Source organism: Dermacentor silvarum, chromosome 9 (genome assembly GCF_013339745.2).
Source record: "Dermacentor silvarum isolate Dsil-2018 chromosome 9, BIME_Dsil_1.4, whole genome shotgun sequence".
NCBI classification, from domain to species: domain Eukaryota; kingdom Metazoa; phylum Arthropoda; class Arachnida; order Ixodida; family Ixodidae; genus Dermacentor; species Dermacentor silvarum.
Window position 1 is genome coordinate 30,967,346 of NC_051162.1, and position 22,468 is coordinate 30,989,813.

Below are 22,468 nucleotides of genomic sequence, written 5' to 3' on the forward strand. Positions count from 1 at the left end.
CCAGGCCAGCGTAGTAACTACCAACGACAACGAGCACACGATGACCATGTCACCATCGCCACAGTCACCCAATGAGACCGAACGGACAAAAAGATCCAGATCCAAGTTGGAATCGAGACCGAGGAAAAGAGAACAGTGCGTCCCCCAGATAACGGCAACGGGTGTGGAGCACAACACCCAGCGCAAGGTAAGCTGGGCCAAAGTCATCACAGGGTGCAATCATACATCGAGGGAGAATAACGGTGTTCAAACCACAAAACACTCGACGTACGAAGACACCATAATGATTCTCCGAAGACAGGACGATGAATTGAAGCGAGAGCTAGAACAGGAAAAGAAGACACAAGAGAAGGAAGCCAGCACAGAAAAACAGCTCGAATACCTCATGCGAGAAATAGAACTACGGAGAGAACAGACCCAGCAATCGCAAAAACCACAACCGCGGCCTTCATCACCACCACCACCATCGTCACCGACACGACCAGGGCCAGCAACACTGTCTTACCAAGCGGTGAAAACCCAGAACGACCTCAAAACACTTGAAGACCTCATCAACGCCAACGTGGCCGTCATGACGGAAATCATAATGTCCAAGGTAACGCAGGTTATGCAAACCACGGTACACTCTAAGCCAAAAATGGAGAAAATGAGAGTAACTGCAACTTTTAGTCCTCATGACTAACATTTAGTCCCCAGAGGGACCAACTGGAACAAGATGGCTGCCATGTCCAAAATCGAAGGACTAAGTGTTTAATCTCCGGTTTGAAAGAGAGCAATGGAAGGACGAACGGCAACGCTTGCTCTCGTCATGCAGCCGTTGCTCTCCTACAGAACGCCGCATGCATTCTGCGTCCTGCATTTGCACGCGCCCACATGTTTATTCACGAGCCAGATTGTCTTGCGGGCTGGCGTAGGGGGCCTAGGTTTTGCAAACAGATACGCATGCATACAAATGAAAGGAATGGTTGCACCAAAGCGTCAGCGGCTGAAGCTGCAGTCGAGTGAGCGCATTAACGAACAACCTGCGCCAAAAATAGCCTGAGAACATCGCAATAAAATGCGAAGCTGCGCATCACCCCGTACAACGTCGCGACAAACAGCAGATAGCGAGAAGCACGGTTGAACGATTGTTCATTCACGGCTCTGAGATCTGGGATGCTTCTGGGATCTCGCTAACCTATAGTATATACGTATGTGTCTCACTTCCATCACAACGCGGCACACACGTGAACAGAAGCAGTGGTCTTCTTTAGCATCCGCTGATAACAAAAGCAGCGCTGGCTGACCACACACAGTGTAGCGACCCGGAACACAAACTCCGCGGCTACAGGTGCCGCAACACGCGCTGTTCACTTCTTGCGTTAAAGACAGCTTTTCATATAAGCATACACTGGAGCAAGTCGCCAGACAAACACGCCGTCTGTGATGCTAAATGCGAACACTGCTTACGACACTTCAGTGTATAGACGCTACCGCGCGCGCAACTTCTTGAGATACATATGCGCGGCGCGAGCAAACCATATGATTTGCTTTATAATAAATATTGAAAATTCACTAAACTGAAACATTGCCGTAGTATAGCATGTATTTGTAAACGTAGTTTGCTCTTAAAGTAAGGTGAGCCAGTATGAGCAATATTTTCATTATCGCCGTAATCGAACACACTAAACACTTTACGCTAACCACTACTATAGTGGTTGAGGCGTCGTTGGTGATATTAATGCTCCCCATGTGGCCTGGGGTTAGGCGGCCTCTTACAAAAAAGGAGATGTGCACAACGTAGCCTAACAACACCTCCTCCCGCTGCTCAACGACCCGCAGACACCCACGCGCATAGGCAACAGTGTATATAGGAACACCAGCCCCGATCTCACGTTCGCACACGGACTCAAACAGTATGAGTGGAGCTGCATGGACGAGAATCTGGGTAACGACCACTATATAGTCCAAACGACCATCCCGCACCAGAAAGCGGCGATGAAGATCGGAAAAGCCAAGATCACGGAGTGGCAGGCCTTTCGCAATGACGAGAACGCCATTAATGCGACGATAGATGACACAGAAACAGTGTTGCCAGGTTTGGCTATATATAGCCAAATTGGGCTACAGGAAAAAAATTTTGCCGTCGACTTGGACAAGTAGGCTATGTGGCTATATTTGGGCTACTGAAAATCTGCGACGTGGCTTTCTTTGGGCTATAAGTGGCGCCCTAATCCACGCTCCAGTACGCTCCAGAGGTGACTCTGATCGGGTAAAAGCAAATCTCGAAGGTTATGTTTTAGCTGGCTGAGCCGGCCGCGTGGCTGTGCGTGTGTGCGTGCGCGAAATGACCCCCCGACGCCACTCCCCTTCCCTTCCCTGTCTGCGCCGTTGTCTGAGCCGGTGGCTTTGATCTTTGATGCACTTAAACTTAATTACACCCCGCTTGACCGTTATGCACCCTATCACCAGGCATGGGGATGAACCTGGCAGTAGTGGGTTTTTCACAGTACACTGTACTAACATGGCTATGCTCAGGAAGGGCGAGCCATAACATAGAGTCGGGGCTGTCGGGCGCTCATGGCGCCGACTTGAAAGAAGGGAAGCACGGGTGGATGACATGCTCCAGTGTGATGACCATGCCTTCTGGGTGAAGTATCGCGTCGGGCACAGCTTTCGACCTACTCCACGTTTCTCGCGCGAAGCTTTACTACCATTTTCCTTCTCCTGCTAGATGAATTTTTGTTCGTGCTTACATTCGAGATTCATTTGGATAGGTTGGACGTAAGATCGGATCCTCCTCAGAGAGGAGAATCCAGACAAGGGGAAGTGGGCCAAGTATGCGAGAACGTATGAAAAAGAATGGGAGAAAAACCTAGAGCCAAAGGTGGGTTCTGGTGCGTTTACTTCTGGATGGTTTGCCCGTAATGTCACGGATGCAGATACTCATTCTGCTAATGTCGAAACATGTTTGCCACGATTACATCAGTGCCCCACGTCACATGAACTTCACCCACCGTGTTAGCTTAGCAGGTGAGGTGTCGCGCTGCTTGGTCGACGAAGCGGGTTTGATTCCCGACCACGGCGGCCGCATTTCGATCAAGGCGAAATGCAGGAACACCCGTGTACTTAGATTTAGGTGTACGTTAAAGAACCCGAGATCGCCAAAATGAATCCAGAGTCCCCTACTGCGTCATGCCTCCCAATAATATCGTATTTTTGGCCCGTAAAACCCCAGCAAATATTAGAGAGTTTTAGAATAGGGGTCTCAAACGTTTTGGGGCCCCAAAGAAATAGCGTCGAAGCCACTTCGCATGCGCAAGACGCTAGCTGTGTTTGGGTTTTGCGTCGAGCACGCTATTTCATTGATTTAGCGGGAGCCCCAAAAGCTGCACCAAATGCTTTACGTCAACAAACATGACGGCGCCCATCGAAGCGACGGCTCTAACCTATAGCACCAAACTGGGTTCGATTCGTGGTAAGACGTCAAGTTCGTAAGCTAGGATAAGTGATTGCGGTTATTGCTTTCTCTGAACTAACATGTGTAATGAAGATTGATTCATTAGACGCCGCTGATTCCGAATTCAATTGTCGATTTCATGGCTCGTAGGCATAACACGTATTGACTTGGCTGGGTGAAGGTACGTAAAGTCGGTTAATCAAAACTAAGCTCAACAAGGTGCTCGCTGCTAATAGAATAAAGTTCTAAATTGTAATTAAACGCGAAAACATGGAAATCTAAATTACCATTGTTATCATAAAATGGTATATTTTATTTTAATATTTCTGACAGCTTTTCTTTGACGCCGTAGTGACGCTGCAAGCGCAGCACGCTATCCGCAAACGCAAAGCGCCTGTTCTAAAACTCTTCGCTCCTGCATGTCCGAACGCTAATACGCACAAAACTTTTTGGTGCCCTAAGCTTTGGGGGTCCCTATTCTAAAACTTTATTAGCACATCAACATGGTTTGCTTTTTCACAGTAACCAGTTTTCACAACATAAACACCTTTATAAATTCGTTGTTTACCTTTGCTTTTTGTGCGCCGTCGTGGTTTTTACCATTTTGAGCGAGTTACGTTCGGGACTGCGCGCTTCTTACACTGGTGTTCTGTTTTGCGCAGTAATCTTTTAATGCTTCGCTTACACCGATTCAGACCGTGAGTGGCATCTGTTGTATGTCACTTTATTTTAACGCAAGTTCTTGCCCTGCTAGAGACGTAAGATGGCGGACTGGTTGATGTAAATGGACAGTATATAGAGCCTGTACCAGCTAACCCGGGTCAAGCTAATTAAAAAAAAACGAGAAAACAAGATAGGACGAAGAGACAAATAACACGAGATATCATAGCTCGAAAGACTTGTTTTAGCTTATAAAAAAAGAAGCCGTGAGCACGTCGCGGTCGCAGATCGCTGGACAGCTGTACTTCTACGCCGTAGGCAGAGATGACGTGAGAGATCGGTGATGCTAAGCATTATTTTGCATTCACGACAGCTAAAAGGCAGAGTTCGTAGTTAATATTACTGTTAAAAACTAAAAATAATAACGTAGTACTATCTGTCATAAAATAAAAGCACTGTGATTTCGCCCTCTGCAGCGATTCGCTGGAACTTAAGAGCTTCCGGGGCCAACCAAAAAGTGTTCTGCGCAAGCATAATGTCGCTGTTGTTGATTACGAGGGGCGACCGTCACGGCGGCACGGACATTTTGTTACGACGGGTTATGCAAAAAAGGATTGCCGTAGTCGAATGTGAAAATGTATATACACAAATAAAACTGAAAATAAAAATGGCTATATTTGGCTACGAATTCTTTTGCACTTTTTTGTACTTTTTTGTGTTTGGCTACATTTGGGCTACAACTTCTCTAGCTTTTGGCTACGCCGCCTCATCGGACCTGGCAACACTGCACAGAAATATGGATCAGGGGAGTCGTGGAAAGAGCCGAGATCGAAGCATACGAGGACAATCGAACTGTCGCAAGACACCCCCGTGGTGGACCCCTACTTACTCTACCTGTGGAAAGCGCGCAGGGGACTTTTCGAAACGCTTGCAGCGTAACAAGTGCAAGCGCAAACTCAAAATTCGAATCTCAAAGCTCTGAACAACTTGGATAAAAGAACTGGCGCGAAGCAGGTTACAAGCTTCAAGGGACCTTAAGCAGCTAGCGCACTGGGGCGGTACGCAGGACTCTCCTATCAAAGAAGGAGAACAAGAATGCCCCAAAACAGAAAGTGCAGAGAATCATACTCAACCACCCGGGGAAAGAGAAAGACATTATCAAAGAAGTGAAAGAGAAGTTCCTCGGTACGGAGTGCAATATAACCGTAGATTTGCACATTGACGAGTATTGAGGCAACCCAAATATAGAACTGGATCGGCCCTTCACAAAAGCAGAAATCGAGAGGGCCTTGAGCAAGCTCACCCGCAACACGGCGTCGGGGTACGACAGAATAAACAACTAGACACTTCGGAACCTAGACGGACCCTCTGTAGATGCACTCTTAAAATACATCAACGAGTGCTGGGGACACGGTAAAGTACCACCGGAATGGAAACATGCCGAGGTAACCATAATTCCTAAACCCAATGATACCGCCCATCAGCGTGCAGAACCTTCGACCTATATCCCTCACTTCGTGTGCTGGAAAACTCTACGAGCACATCGTGCACAACCACATAATCGACTTCTTTCTTTCTTTCTGGGGTTTTACGTGCCAAAACCAGTTCTGATTATGAGTCATCTAGAAGACAACGGACTCGTCCCAAACACCATGTTCAGATTTAGAGCTCACCTGTCCACGGAAGACGTGTTGCTGCGGATCAAGGAAAAGTCATCGACAAAGTGGACACGCACAGCAAAAGATCAATGCTCGCACTTGACGTGAAAGGCGCTTTCGACAACGTGTCACACGAGGCCATACTGCAAAACCTCAACGTAGATAACTGCGGGGAAAATTATATAATTACATCAAAGCTTTTCTGAAAGAACGGACAGCCACAGTGGAGATAGGCAACTTCAACTTTGAGAAATTTGACCTACCGCGAAAGGGAACGCCACAAGGCTCCGTCATTTCACCGATGCTATTGAATCTGGCGATGAGCTCGCTGCCCAAACAACTGAAGCAAATAGAAGGGATTGGTCACGCAATATATGCTGACGACCTCACAATCTGAACTACGGGAGGGTCGACAAGTAAACAGCAAGACGCTCTGCAAGAAGCGGTTGACACAACGGAAAAGTACCTGGAAGTATGTGGACTGACGTGCGCACCAGGAAAGTCGGAGCTCTTGGTGCTAAGACAGCGCACAAGAGGCCGACAACCGCAGCAGATACCAGACCCGGAAGTAAAGGTGGAAGGCATCATGATTCCGCAGGTTACGACGCTCCGCATCCTCGGAATCCTGATTTAAAAGTGGGGCCGGGGGAGCAGAGTGGGAAAAATTCAGAGAACAGTGCAACAAGTAACCCACCTTATCAAAAGAGTGACGAGCAAAAGTCACGGACTCAAGGAAGAAGACTGCACGAGAATGATACAAGCGCTGCTCACGAGCATCGTCACGTACGGTACCCCATACGTTGACATGAAGAACAGTCAACGAGAGAAAGTCAACGCCCTCATCAGAAAATCCTACAAAATTGCCTTGGGCCTGTCCCCCTCCACGTCCACAGCGAAACTACTAAAATGGGAGTCCACAACACGTGGGAAGAGCTCGTGGAAGCGCACAACGTCAACCAACTGGAGAGGCTAAAGCTGACAAAGACGGGAAGAGGCCTGCTCCAAGATCTGGGCTACCATGTCGAGGACGAAAGGCACCTACCTCAGCGTATCCCACACGAGGATAGAGACAAGCAACACACAAGTACCATTCCCAGAAACACGCATCCCGAGTACGACAAGGAAAGGAGATAGGTGAGAATACAAGTGCTCAAGCAAATACTCGAACGCACCAACAGCAAAAAAGAAAATGTGAGATACACGGACGCAGCTGCGTACAGAACAAACGACCGATTTGCAATCATCGTGGTCGACGGGAAGGGCGAAGAACTTACAGTTACATCTATATGTGCCAAGGACGCGAGCACAGCGGAAGAGCTGGGCATAACCCTGGCCATCGCAATGTGCAAGAAGACCCTGGTTACCGTGGTGATGGACGCGCAAGAAGCATGCAGAAGGTATGTGAACGGAAGGATCGGAAAGGTAGCACTTCAGGTGTTCAACAACACCGAGACAGAAGCAGCACACATCCTCTGGACATCAGGATACGAGTCTCGCGGGGAACCAGGTGGCGCACGCCGCGGCTCGAGATCATGCACGTCAAGCCATCTCCGACTCGCAGAGAACTCGGACCAACGACTGTGACGAGGATAATTAACGGATATCCAAGAAGTACTCGGATATCTTGGCGCACTACAGGAAGCAGAGGCGTCGCTACCCGCCCGCGCATAAGACGATGAGTAGGGAACAAGTGGTGACCTGGAAAAGACTATAGGCTGGAACCTACGCGCATGGAACACTGCAGCACGCCATGTATCCGGGCACCTACAGGCGAGACTGCAAGTTCTGCCCGCCAGACACGCCCAACACCTTGCGCCATATGGCGCTGCAGTGTGCAGGAATAACCGAGAAGTACCACCGTCATCATCACCACCAGGCGATGATAACATGCAGGAAGACGCGGATTCAGAGGAAGATTCGGAAGACCAGTGGGAGGCTCTGCTGGTGACACAAGACCCTGAAAACCAGCTACGGTTGGTGAACAGGGCTCCGGCGGCGGAAGCGAGCCATGGCTACCTAGACGGAGGAGGCCACCCACCTTTGGTCTCAGAAGCCTGGTCTAGCAATAAAGTTTATTTCTCTCCCTCTCTTAAAACTCTTTCGGAATGTACCAAGTACGATTAAGATTATTTGGTCACATAGCTAACAAATCCTGTCTTAAGGGACTTCAGAACTAGTTTACAACGCGAGAATTTAATAAGAGCTTTCAAAATCTGTGCACACAAAATTCATGTGCCGGTGAACTTGTTTTTATAACCAACCCAATCGTTGGTTATAAAAATGACAAATTGTTACACATAAATGTGTCGGTCTCAGAAGGCTGTATTGCAAATCACGTCGGCACTTAAATTACATGACACTGTATATTAGGAGTTATTGCACGTGTTTAGCTATTACATTTTGAATACATACGCAGCGTGCAGATCTAAAAAAATGTCCGACGATTACGACACTTTATAATGCAAAATTTCAGCGCATCTCTTTACTTGTTTTTGATTTGGCACTATATTGAGGCTAATAATTTCAGACCGAAATCATCACACCGACTGCCAGTGGGCCAATGCCGCCGGCGCTTTCGCAGAGGGAGGAGCAGCATGAGAACGCTGGCACGATGAGCGGCATCGGAGCCAGCTGTGGAAGAAGACGACGACCAACGTGCGAGCAGTGGCACGAGCGCGTACGCGCGGTTACGCCGACGCTTATCGCAGGAACGGGCGCCTAGGAGCTGTCTCTAAAGAAAATTGGAGGACGCTTAAGCTTCGCCTTTAAGAGTGGAACGCGATAGCGTCATCGGGACACGTTTGCATCGCATTTTTCTTTCAGTAGGCTTCACTGCAACACAGAACATGGGAAAGTCAGCTTACAAAGACCAAGCTTACACCGATCCCCTTAAAGTCGGCTTCACTTTTAAACAGAATTGTATTGCTGGGAAGACGTTTTTCTAGGGACAATATAAGTCGGCTTATATTAAAATGTGAAGGCCATAGCACCTTTTTTTATTATTTTATTATTTGTTTGCTGTTGCCCCTACGCGGACACGTGTACAAAACGCATTAGGCAGCTGACGTTCCAATTTGACCTGCCGAGGATGCGAGCGCCATCTGGATATCATTTTCGCAAGTAAACTACCAGAGCGCGCAGCTGTAGGTCAGGTATAAATGCTGGAAAAGGGGTTTGTGTTTGAGTTTCCTTGTAACAGAGTTACTTTTGCTCCTACAATCAAATTACAATCCGACGGCACCATGTCTGTAGGCTGTGGTTAAGTCATACGTTACTCTTTTCCTGATGGATTTCACTGTGAAAATTCAACTTTTGTTCACTAACACGTTGCACCACGTGGAGGGCCTGCGCGGTCGGGGTGGTTCGGTATGATTTTTTCCGCCACGGACGCCGACATCCACGCCCACTCCGGATTTTCTGCGAGACGGTGCCCTTTACGCTATCGCGCTAAAAAAATATGCAGCTATTGTCCAACCCTGTGTATCGTGTGAGCCAAAATAGCCATTGGTCGAAACCAGAATTGTGTTGCCTATTTCACGACAAACACTTCTGAATATGATATAAAGTATAAAACCCACACGGCATATCGTCGGAGTGTCTCTACCTATTTTGTCATACATACCTACATATATATACATACAACTTTATTTCAGCAGCTCACAACTTATTACACATTTCGTGCCCGCATAAGTGCAAGTCGCTTGTGGGCGGGTCACGGCAGACATGAGGTAGCTAGCTCGCTGCTTACAAGACAGAAGTACAACACATATTATACATATGGCAACATCATCGAAGGAACACTATACATAAATATTTTACTGTGTTAGTAGCGTGAGAAAAAAACTAATTTGATATAAAAAATACAAGCTATTGATTCGGCAAAATGGCAAAAAATGACAGAAATACATATATAAAAAGAACACATTTTTTTTTACAAGGCAATAGTGAAAAGAATGATAGGAACTGTTAAAAAACGCACAGAATACATGTCAAATATTTTGACGATGAAGAAACCATGCTTTAATTTGTTGTTTGGCTTCTGTTTGGGGATGCTGTTGAACTATTTCTTTCGGGAACTGGTTAAAATAAAAAGGAACGTAATATTCTGGACACTTTTTACCGTAGTTGGTATATACACGCGGTAACTGATAAAGCTATGTTTTTCTTTGCGCTTTAGGCTTACTCTGTGTTATTTTGTGACTATTCGAGAAAATAATACGAAGTAGTATCACTTGTACAAACAGATCCGAAAAGAACTCAACACCTGCAATATTACTTCTTGCGTCATTGTCTGAACAATCATAAGCAGTACTATACAGTATGCTCGCAGCTATTCTATGCAATAGCTTATCCACTCGATCTACTTTCGTTTGTGAGCAGGAACAAAAAACTGAAATACCATGTCTGAGCACAGACTGGCCTAGAGCCTTGAAAACTAGCTTTCGCAACTTAACAGGCGTGTTAAATTTAAACTCAGTTCGCTGAGTTCCAGATGTTGTACAAGTTGTCCGAGCTCTCATGTGCCAATATTTAAATATATGCAAATGCCACGTAGCTGGACCTAACCATGGTTATCTTGTTTGCCGTCGCTTGGATACGCTCAGATTATTTTTTTTGCATTCGGCATGATTACATAGTTAGTCCTAAACAATTGATAAACTTCTAAAATATTATAGTTCGATGGAAAGTGTCAATGTGAAAATTGTAGAGCAACATGAAAAACTGCCGATACAGTTCTCTGTTGCTCAAACGTGCTACATAAATATGTTTTTCCTAGTGTTGAGAGGAGTCCGCGAATACGCGCAAAACTGCCGCGTGACTGGCCGCTCGAGGCTCTTTCGCGTATATTCGCAAAACCATACTGCATCTAGTCCTGCCTTCAACTCCCTGTAATCAACATCATCAAAAAAATAAAAAAATAAACTGCAGAACGCAGCAGCAGTACCTTGTTCAGCTCCTCGGGACTGGTGAATAGCGTAATTGATAGGAATAGGCTGCACGGCTGCCCTTGGAAGATGTTACACACGAGCTGCATGAGCTCTCTCGGAACTTTGGGGAGGTACAAATAACCGCTGTCACCGAAAGGATCTAGAAGAAGCTGTGTAGAAAGACGCGGTTTCATCAGGTTAGATATCACGGATGGCAGATTGTTCATTCTACTCCTACCAACCAACGAACGCATGATTGACAAAAATTATTGCGCCCAATGAGTCATCCGAAAGAACCGCAAAACATACACACTATGATTGCTTTAAAAGTATACACGTTTGCAGCGCAAGAGAAAAAAGTTGCAGTGGCTTAGCTCGGCTATGCCAGGATATACGTAGCGTTAGGAAAGGTTCAGCTGATTATTCTTAGCTTATTCTTAAGATTATTCTTATGAGTCAAGCTTCTCCGTTCTTCTGCGCTGTTGAGCAGCATTTGCGCTCTCCTTCTCCATGGCTATACCACACTGGCAAACGCCAGTCAGAAGCGTGGCGGCTCCAGCGCAGTGTCAGACGGCGACTGCACAGCGAGCGCGCGCCGGCGCCAGTGCGTCTACAACGGCTACGACGTCACTCCTCTGGAATGCGCAGACCGGCGCCGGTGATCCGCGCGCGGCGGCGGCGGAGTGCGCGAGAGGTGCCGGCTCCGGTGGCTCCGGTGCGCATGCCGTGTGACATCACTGACCCTTGCGCATGCGCAGCACGGCTCTTGATGTGCCGCGCGAAACGGGCTTGGCTAGGCCAGTGTAGCTAGCGCTACAAAAATGTAAAACAATTAGGGCAGCTTGCACTAGTGGTGCAAGGCTGAAGAAATAGCGTAGCTAGGGGCAGACTAAGGTTTACGAAGTTTTGCTAAGTTTTTGCTATGTATTACTATGTTATTCCAAGATTTTTACGAGTTTTTCTAGGTATTGCTATGTTATGCTAAGATTTTAACGACGTTTTGCTGTATAATGCTATATTATGGAAATATTTTAGGTGGTACAAACCATGTGCTCGGCGCAGACACACTAGGCCATGTGCCGCCGTCGTGGAGTCATGGAGCTTTATACGAAAGCCGCGAACGATGCTGCGCGCAGTGACGTCATGGCTATTATTATATGGGCACTGCAACCGGATTTCTGCCGTCGTCGTCGCTGTCGCCGTGAGGTTCCGTATAAAGTCCAAGCGCGATAACATCGTCGCCGCGCCCCGTATGCGCGAGTGAAAGCGCGCGGCGGACGCGCGCTATCACGGAGAGCGAACGCACGGCGGAAATTCAATTCAGGTTTATTCAACATCTCTAAGATGTTTGGAGCACGGACAAAAAGCCTGAAAAGGCTTGACTGGGTCAGTGCACCAGAGCATGGCATACCGTGGTATAAGTCCCATACATGTACACAAGAAAATCAATATGCAGAAAACGCAAAAAACTTCAGAAAACTGTACAAGAATGCAAACAGTGGGCAAATATGTGCATAAAGAAATTCCATAAATATATACAAAAACATTGCAAGAAATTTCCTGAATGAGGAATGGAGGAAATCGAGAAACACAATTAGTGTTTCAACAAAAAGGTAAAACATTAGAGAGTTATACGTATAAGCTTCGAAGCTCATTAAAAGAGATCATTTCTACATCTGTGCCATTTTTGACCAACTCATTTAACAAGTTAGGGAAAGTGTACCTTCGCATTTGCTTACCATAGGTCGTGCGGCATTTGCAAACTTTCAATTTTTCGGGATAGCGTGTGTGGTATATAGCTGAATTTTTTGTCAACCTCGCCAGTGATTTAAGAAGGTAATTTTTCTTATTTGTTTCCAGCTTATGCTACCGAAGTAGTCTGAAATTGTACATACATTGTACGTTAACAATCTTAAACTTTTTGAACATTTCCTCTGTGTGACTTAGGTAAGGAGCTTTAAAAACTAGGCGTATTGCACGCTTTTGAAGTGAAAGAAGTTTCTTTAAATTTTCTTTTGTTGTTGTTCCCCAAACTAGTGCACCGTAGTTTAACGTGGAAGAAAATAGAGCATTGTACAGAATCTTATTAACCGAAAGAGAGAACGTAGCGCAATGTCGACGCATAAGACCAATTACTTTGGACAGCTTTTTTGACAGGTAATTAATGTGAGCATCCCAGGACAAATTGTTTAAAAAAATTACGCCGAACGTTTTAGAACTTTCTACAACTTCTATTTCGAAATTGTTTAGCAATAGTCGGGGGAGTTCGCAGAATTTGTTTCATGGGTGAAACAAAACGGCCTTAGTTTTACTAATGTTTAGCTTTAATTCATTATTTGCAGCCCATAAGTGAATGCGACGAAGTGTTTCGTTTGCGCGAGAAGACAGGCACGTGACATCCGAGCCGGCAAAAATAGGCGAGAACTCAGCGTATAATATATACTTGGCCGTATGATCAATGTTAACAATATCGTTAATGTAAAGAACAAAGAGAAAAGGACCCAAAATACTTCCCTGTGGAACACCTAAATTAACTGGCTTTGCTGAAGAAGGGTGATCATTAATCGTGACGAACTGCGACCGATGCTGTAGGTACGAAGAAATAAGTGACAGAGTTTTCCCTCGAATGCCATAGTGCTGCAATTTTTGAATGAGTATGTTGTGATTAATATGATCGAATGCTTTTGTGAAGTCTAGAAAGACGCCAAGGACCCAGCTCTGAGTTTCAAACATTTAAAGTATTAGTTCTTTTTGAGTGAGCAGCAAGCGCAACCGTCGCGCGAAAGGCCGTGGGGGTATGGGAGGGAGGGAGGCGGGGCGACGCTGTACTGCTTCACCAAATGCTTATCTTGCAACGGGGCGCAAGGGGAACTGGCCACTCAATCTCCCACGCGAAAGCAAGAAAGCGGGAAGGCAGCGCGGGAGGGAGGGGGGGCAGCATCTACTCTGCCAACAACTTCTCTGCACAACTCCTCTGCACTTTTCCAGGCGGTGGCGGTCGCCCACACCGTCTCTTATCTCCACATGGCTCTGACCTTTGTATGCGTTGTGCATTCGCCGCTCAGTTTCCGTTGAAGCGATAGACCGCGGGAGCCGTCGCCCGCTGCAGCGGCTGCGCTTGCTCCCAGCGTTTTGACAATAGTTGTCTGCGGTCATTCAGTGTGATCTATTCATGTTTGCTTTTGCGCGTTGACACCACGATTGTTAATTCAGTTAGTAAGCGAATGTGCCCAAGTTTATGCAGCCGATAAAACCACTATCCCTACTCTGAATAGCTCTCTACTAATTTGCTATCGCAATCGATGCTTCGCCTTTCGGGCGAAACTGCGACATTTTTTTTTCACCGCCTACACGGCTGTGGAAGCTTGGCGATGTACGGGAAGCGGCGGTGCAGCGTGGCGCGGCCGGGCGCAGACATGCCAGGTGGTTTCTAGGCGACGCATAGTGACGTCAGAGCTAGGCGCAGCGCGGCGCGGCTAAGAGCGATGCGGAAGTCGGAGCGGTGACTTCACGACACCTGTGCGAATCATAATCAAAAAGATAAGGCGTTCAGACACGGACACAAGAGGAGAGAAGTGAACAACACGAACTCCGACTATCAACTCAAGGAAGCACTGAGGCGAAAAAAAAGAAAGAAGACACAAAACTCATCTGCGCATTCTCTTGAATAGTAAAAAAAGTTGCAGTGGCTTAGCTCGGCTATGCCAGGATATACGTAGCGTTAGCAAAGGTTCAGCTGATTATTCTTAGCTTTCCTGGTTGTCTCCTACGCTCAACCGCTAATTGCCAGGCAACTACTTCGGGATTCGATGAGTCAAGCTTCTCCGTTCTTCTGCGCTGTTGAGCAGCATTTGCGCTCTCCTTCTCCATGGCTATACCACACTGGCAAACGGCAGTGAGAAGCGCAGCGGCTCCAGCGCAGTGTCAGACGGCGACTGCACAGCGAGCGCGCACCGGCGCCAGTGCGTCTACCACGGCTACGACGTCACTCCTCTGGAATGCGCAGACCGGCGGCGGCGGAGTGCGCGAGAGGTGCCGGCTCCGGTGCCTCCGGTGCGCAAGCCGTGTGACATCACTGATCCTTGCGCATGCGCAGCACGGCTCTTGATGTGCCGCGCGAAACGGGCTTGGCTAGGCCAGTGTAGCTAACGCTACAAAACCACGAGTCAATCGAGTGCACGTGCCGGTATACGTGAAAGATAACTGTTAAGGCATTTGATCTCTTCCTTATGTAAGCTAATCGAAGGCTGACTCACGCACGCACTTCCGCAATTATTTATATGCCAAGCTTCGACCACTAGACGCGTATCTTCATTCTTATACCTGTACAATATCGCGCATTCATCTAACGTGGGCGTGCAGTTACAATCTTGGCAGTCTTGGCAATTTACGGAAACATTGGAAGGCGATGCACCGGTTAACGACCTTTAATGTTTCATTAGCCTCTGATTGATGCACCACCCTGTTTGCCCTACGTAGAAATGGGCACAGCCAAAGGAAACTTCATATACCACACCCATACGACATTCAGTGAAATTGTTGTTCTTGGTGTGCTTCACTCAGCACATATCTGTATCTTTTTTTTTTGCCTTTCACCTGCTCCTTTTTTCTCTGCACGGCAGCGCATATCTTACCTAGCTTATTGGAAGCACTAAAAACAACTTTAACACCATATATACTTGAAATTTCTTAAGCCTTTACGATAATGAATGTAAGGAATAGCCATGACTCTTTTCTTGCTATTACTGCTTTCTGTAATCACGTCCGTCCGCCGCGAAATCGACTTCTTTAGACGTTCAGCTACAGTGGCCACTGCCAGGCTAGGATAACGTGCTTCTAATAGGCCATGGACCTGTGCATCAAAACTGGCGCTCATTTATGCATGCATGGTCTGGTGAGAGAAGACTTAAGGCGCGACATGGCAATTCCGTTTTTTACTACTTTGGAATGCTTGGATTGAAAGTTTAACAATGTCTTCGAAGATCCAGTGGAGTACTGCCAACAACCGTGAATTTGTTCGAAGACAAATAAAATGTCGCGAAACTGTATTACGCGTCTCTGAGGCAATTCCTTTGTAAACTTTAATCCTGCTTCATTAAGTTTAAATTGCTCACTGACTGAGGTAGCAGCTAATCAAATTCATTCCTATTGCAGAAAATCAGGTAATCAACAGCGTAACGAAATACCTTAATAACACAATCGCCCAAGACCTTCTCTAAGCAGCTGTCAAACTTGCTCAGGTAAAAATCACCGAGAAAAAAGGCGCAACCTTTGAACCAATACAAATTCCTGATTTCTGCAGAAGCACACCATCTCTCCGCTGAACCGGAGTCGACTTTAAATACGTTGAAAGAATTTCTAGAAAAGTACCCGTGAGAACGCCGCATCTGTCTATAAAAACCGACTCTAGCACTTGGTCTTTAGTATACTCATTTACGAAATTTAATAACTCGTCATGACACTAAAAGCTGTACAATCACGTGGATTATTCTCTGTCAAAAACTGAACTAATGCCTGAGAATTACGCAAGCGAAAGGGGCCTAAAAAAACTAGTGACGCTAAGCAGAAACCTGCAACTAAATTAGCTCCCTGCGTAAAGTCACGACAACTCATGAGCAGCACGCTCGCATCACGAGGAGGCAGCTGCTGGGCCATTGTCATCGCTTTCTATGTAGGATAAACAGGCTGCAATTGCGGCACGTGCTGGGCAATTGTTTTCGCAAATACCCGAAAGCTAGCGTACGCGGTAACTCTGCAGGCGCTCAAAATCCGGTTTCAGATGTTCGTGCGTAACGTTGCTTTTGTACATGGTATTACAGGCATGGACGCAATGCTTCATATATAAGGGATTCTGTGCAGCCACTTGTGTAACAGAATGACAGGCGCCAGCCTTGAATCACGTGTTCGGACTGTCGCTTCAAAAAAAAAAAAAAGACACACACACACAAAGTGAGGCCCCAGAAGTTCAAAATATTATCCAGAAATGATGTCAAGCTCATAATCACTAAACGGGGTGATGAAAAAGGTCGGAATATATATTATTTCTCGTTTAATAGACAGGAACAGGAAAAGCATGGTGCGAAGGCTGTTATTATTAGAAATTTGTTTGTTCATAACCTGTATAGAGTGCCGTTATCACAAGTCTTTATGTAAACATATCGAGATTTTTTTCTCTCCCAATTGAATTTTGTGGAACACCCATCTGCCTAACGGCACGGTATGCATAATAGAGCGAAGAAGATGTGCTAGAAACAGCTTTGAGTATAGAAATACATGTGTCAGCAGGTGACACACTGGGAAAATATGCGCTGAAACAAAAAAAAAGTACAACTGGTGAGAACTGTCTGTAAAGACTCAAATATTCACTTCTCTTGCATACGTCTTTAGAACCTTGTCTTTCTTTTCAGTTCATGCTGTTTGAGCTTTTAGTATCTGTGAGCCAGCCAGTGCTGGAAGAAGAAATCTTTGCTGTTATCGTGTTGTGCACGCTGTGCGTAGGTTCTGGGTTCGATTATTGCAATAGGCAAGTTGTATTTTATTCAAGTTCGATTTATCTTTTGATTTTTGCACGTACATTTCAAATGAAAGGACGTTTATACGCTTCTTTCATTCATTGCCTGCTGGCTTCATTTGACTGTTACACTACGATCAGTCCTTTAATTACTTGGATAATTGTAGTGCTTTGTCGGCGATTGTAATAGCTTCATACTAACAACTTTTAAGAATTCTTAAGTCAGAGTGGCACAAAAAAGAACATACGTATATGACAGGTATGCGTGCACTTTTTTCATGTGGAAATATTTTAACGTGTCATTTCGCAGTTTTTAGTCTATGTCATGGATTGCAGGCAGCAGGACAAGAGAAACGGGAAGCAAATATATTTCATGGCGTCACACGGACTGTTCTCGATGTCGTAAGAAGGCATTTAGCCATGTTTCTAACGCTTGTGTAGTAAACGTTCGACGAAGCACCTAGCCGACATGTCGCCGGTAATACGTGCTTATTTGCTCGTATTTTTGACCGTTTTTATAACAGTAGTGGGTGTTACATGTAAATTTAGAGGAATGAATTTACACTGAAAGTTTTCTTTTTTTTACTTCGGCCTTAGTGCAAATAGACAAAAGGAGACAGAGAGAAACTACTGAATCACGCTGGTACTTACGAATAGGGGCCCCGAGATCGCTATCAGCTCACGAATCGGAAACCCTGTGTGAGTGATATTCGCCACTGGAGCGTAGGCTACGAAAAGTTCGACCTGAAAAAAAAAGAGTAGGATACAGACTTTTACAAATTTCACAAAGCAAATATTAGGCGCTCGGGGCAAGGGGTTCATGGTATTGAAATTGAAGTATGGAAAGTAGAAAGCTTGCTGGTGAATTCGGCTTGGTATTGGGATAAGCTTTAAGTCATGCAACATATTCTGCTCTACAATGCCGCCGTAAGAGTAGGGTGAACGATATGCCTGGAAGTGGTTGCACACATAATTTCTATGGCACTATTACAGACCTATTTAAGAAATTTTTGATCAATAATCGTGAGGATTGCTTAATAAACTATTCTTTAAACCCTAATTTAATACGTGCAGTATGAAATGACGACAGGAACTGACGGCTGAGTCCAGTGTGAGGCTCCCAATCACGTGTAATCGTGAAGTTTTCCTACATGTCTGCATTCGCAAAACACACGTTCATCTATAAAAAAGATGTTTTGTTTTTCGCCCTAGCTGTGGATCCAATAATATCTTACTCTGTGGTTGGGCCGAAGGTAGAAAACCTGAAATTGCCAGGGTAGGAAACTGGACAAACAAGCTAAGATACCCGACAAATTTTAGAGTATCTACCGTGACCTCGATCATAATAATTCCTGTTAATCTCTTACATTACTGCACAGCATCAGAAAGTCCTGATGTTTCAAATTGTTTGTTGAAGTTCTCGTAGCCAAAAGTACAAATCACTGAAATGATCTATTAATCTGAATTAAGCTATACAGAGCTAAATCAGGTTGTTTGTTTTGTGGATTGCATCAGTTTTCTGGTAATTCATAGGCAGTCACAAGAAATGCAAGCCCACGCCCTTTCCGCTGTCACATTTAGAAAAAGTAGCTTGCTCCTTGTATGGCTGCGTCTCTTTCTCTTCACTCATTGGTATTACCGATGGTAAATTTTACAAGGCCAGCTTTTCACGCCGTCATCTAACGCTCTTCTAGACAACATGCGTGATTCTGAATCTCGTGTAAGATGTTTTTTTGAAGTCAATATTTATAAAAACAGTACTGTAATGTAGTGTACGACGTACTTGGCCATGTGATAAAATGCTTCAAATGTTTTTGCAGTCAAGTATTAACTTGAATTGAAACCAAGTATGCAACACAATAGAAAACATCTGTTAAAATAATTTCATATGCGTAGCAGAAATTCTTGCTTCTAATTAATATGCCCAGATTGCACTTTCAAAAGCACAGGAATGCTTTATCAGGGAACGCACTGCGAGATGTGTATATCGTTGATTCACGATCGTTTTTTGCATTACACCTTCGTCAGAATGCGGCCACCGAGGATGGGAATCGAACCCTCCAACTTTGCAGAGTACCGCAATGCCATATCAAGTAAGCTACAGCAGCGGGTACATTGCCAGCTACTAGAATATTCCTATTTTGCCTTTCTAGAGGAAGTAAAATAATCTCGAATGGCTACATTCTTTCCAATACTCCTGTCTTACTGCAATACTCAGTACAATGCTTGCACGAAAGGAAGTATGCCAATCCTATCACAGAAGGTTTCCTTCGTGTCGAACTCCATGAACGAATAAACCTTGGTATGTTTTTCTGATATGTTACCTAGGCGTAGGACAGGAAAATCAGGCAGGTTCTTCAAAAGCTTGAGGAATCCTTGTTTGTGTTTAAGTGCAGCAACATATTTGTAAGTTGTGTCTGTGTACGTATGTCGACAGGACACCGTCTCTTCATGCAACTCGGATTGTTTGAGACCAAAAAAATGACTGACAAACACAAAAAACAGAGCGAGCTCTGGTTTAGCCAAGATGTTCATAACATTGTCATATCAGGTGATTTAACTCTCTATGGCGGTTTGCCGGGCGGAGTCTCTTTGACTACCTTAGTGCTACCTTACAGCATAGTGGTCAGAGAGCTGCAGTTTCTTGCACGGAGTGTAATGGTTGGTGAGGAAAGTTATTATTTTGCTAACGCTTCCTTTTCCCCAGAGTTCATTTATTCGGAGTTCAGCTTAATAAAATCATATATTCGCTGTACTTACAAAGGATGTCTCTAGGCTTGGGTGAAACCTACAAGTAGGAGTTTAGGCGTCGTGAACTTCCTACTTCTACTATTAGACATGCAGATACTACTACGTGCAGAAACTCTATCATTTACATAACTTTCAAGGATATCACCACTACTGCACCTAGTATGGTTCTTCTAACACTACGCTTCAACGGCGCCACGACAGAGCTGTTCCGATCGACGCACCTTCTCGTTGTACTCCGGCTTCGTAGAAAGGAGAACCAGGCTCGCAGCTACACCTTGGGAGAATGCCAAGAGGGTCACTTGGCTGGCACCAGTGACGTTCAGTACAAGGTCAATGACGGCGGCAACATCGTAGCGGCCGATTTCGTCGAAGCTGAACCCCGGGTTATATGAAAGAAGGCGAGGATTTTCAATGTCCATGATGAAATGCACTTCACTCACGTTGACTAATTGTCTAAACCCCATCGGAGTGTGTTTGTGACAATCAACTAGAGTTCATGTGGTTACCTGGAGTTGATTCTTTCATGTAAGAAAAATATTTGAGGACATCTAAGCACTTTTGCGAGTTGTGCATGCGAAAGCATTAATGCCCATGCTCAGCGGTCCGATGCTCAACGGCCCTTCCAGTAGAGCCCTGCATGGGCCCAGGCCATCCCGAAAGCCCGGGCCATCCGAAACATTTTTTGGCGGGCTTGGGCTGGGTCCGGGCTTGAAGTCACGGGCCCGGGATGGAATCGGGCCCACTCGTTAAATGGCCTAAGTCGAGCTTTCGAGCACATGCGAGCGTTATGCATGACAAGGTTCAAGGCATTCTGTGTCAAGCTGAATTGATACCTGCAAAGAGTCGTATAACTTGTACAGCTTAGTATACCTTAACATACCCTTAGTATACCTTAGCACAGAAAATAGGAAAGCAAATGAAGTTGAAATACCTATTTCCCACGACTGCCTCGCCAACGACATCCCGCCTCACCCCGCGGCGACGCGTCACCGTACCTTCTCTGTCGAAGCGCGCTCGTGTCATGACGTAGGAGCCAATGAGAATTTAGGTGCTGCTTCTCTGCTACAGACGCCGGTTTTTTTCGATCAACGTGCCACTTGATGCTGTCGCATCAATATCATTTAAACTTTATATTCCACTTCGACATTCGCAAAGGTATCTACTAAGGTTAATATGGACGGCTGTGGTCGGGTAAATGTAAACAGATGGTGGGATATATAGTTTGCTTAACATGTAATACTTGATGATCCGTGAAGTTGCAGTTTCTAAATTTTTAAATTTAGTTCGCTAAGGATAATTTCCTCAGAAACACATATTCGAGACATACAACCATTTTCTGAATGGAGCCGAATGGATATTATTTACATGAATAGCGACTTAATTTGAAAATTGTGCCTTTCTTGGCATGCGTTACCATGTAATTAACAGATGACATGGTTCTACGAACACAAATAGAGCATTTTTATTGTAATTAGAGCACAATTCACAAATATAACTTGCAATTACATTTTTCGTACTAGTAAACATATTTCGTGTTGAGAATTTAAATTCCACTTTCGAAACATATCTATAGCAATGATAGACTAGGTTGTATTGCGTTATTAATTTGTACGGTGACAAAGCTGGTTCATCAAAAGTGCTAGGTTGAAAACGCAGTGTGTGGGCAAAATGTTTACTTTCTGCATAAATGTTTCGCATTTACCAGGAGCAAAAATGCCTAATCGTGTTTCATGTCTTTCACGAGCTTCTATTCACTTAGGGAGCCGGAAAACATGGGCAGCATCAGCCCAAAGCTCACATTTTCACATAAGGATTTATCGGCGCATACAAAGAAACATTCAATTCCGTTATGTTTACTTGGTGCGGATGCTGAATGTCCTTGTTCACTTGAGTTGATTAATCTTTATGTTCAATTGTAGTGGAGACACTGAGAACTGCGATTTCTAGGTTTTTAGTTTAAAAAAGAATATTCAGCGTCATCAACGAACAAGGACTCAATTGATTAGATGTTTCTCAAGATACAGACTTATTAAAATGAGCGCGTTTAGCAGAAATGCTTTACGTGCTTCTTCATTTGCAAACGCTTCACAAGTGTGTGATATTATTGCACTTCATTTGTGCAGCCAGTCTAGAAACTATAAAGCTAGCATGCTCACAATCTTTACGTAGAAATAATATGGCAATGAATATTCTGCATTGATTTCGGTAAACGTTTCCGTCCTGGAAAGTAAAAGACATGAAGTTTGATGAATTTCTTTCTCAATGATTTTTTATTTTAGAATATGCGAAACTTTGACGTTAAGAATCAAAATATCAATGTGGAATGCCTTGCCTCCACTGCCAGTATCGGTCATCGTTTTGGCTCAGAGTCTTGTGGCGAGAGCGGAACGCAATTTCTCTAGTGTTCATTGCCCATAGGTCGTAGCCGCGCTCAGCCAGAAGAAAGCCTGCAATATGTAACCACAAACATGTTCCACAATAGTTTGAAAGTTCCAGCTCATAACAGCGACCGTTACAAGTC

At 45.2% G+C, this 22,468-nt stretch overlaps 1 protein-coding gene across 1 annotated transcript in view; it reads right to left on the minus strand.

The window, feature by feature from the left end:
• Positions 1 to 22,398, minus strand: part of LOC119463515 (lipase member M-like) — a 38,168-nt gene extending 15,770 nt beyond the window's left edge. Inside the window, exons 1-4 of the mRNA XM_049655253.1 lie at positions 22,280 to 22,398; positions 20,169 to 20,319; positions 17,848 to 17,940; positions 10,703 to 10,855 (exon numbers count right to left, since the gene is read on the minus strand). Of these exons, the coding sequence (XP_049511210.1) occupies positions 10,703 to 10,855; positions 17,848 to 17,940; positions 20,169 to 20,319; positions 22,280 to 22,356 (474 nt within the window). The 5' untranslated portion in view covers positions 22,357 to 22,398. The remainder of the gene's footprint in view (positions 1 to 10,702; positions 10,856 to 17,847; positions 17,941 to 20,168; positions 20,320 to 22,279) is intronic.
• Between the last annotated feature and the right edge of the window lie 70 nt (positions 22,399 to 22,468).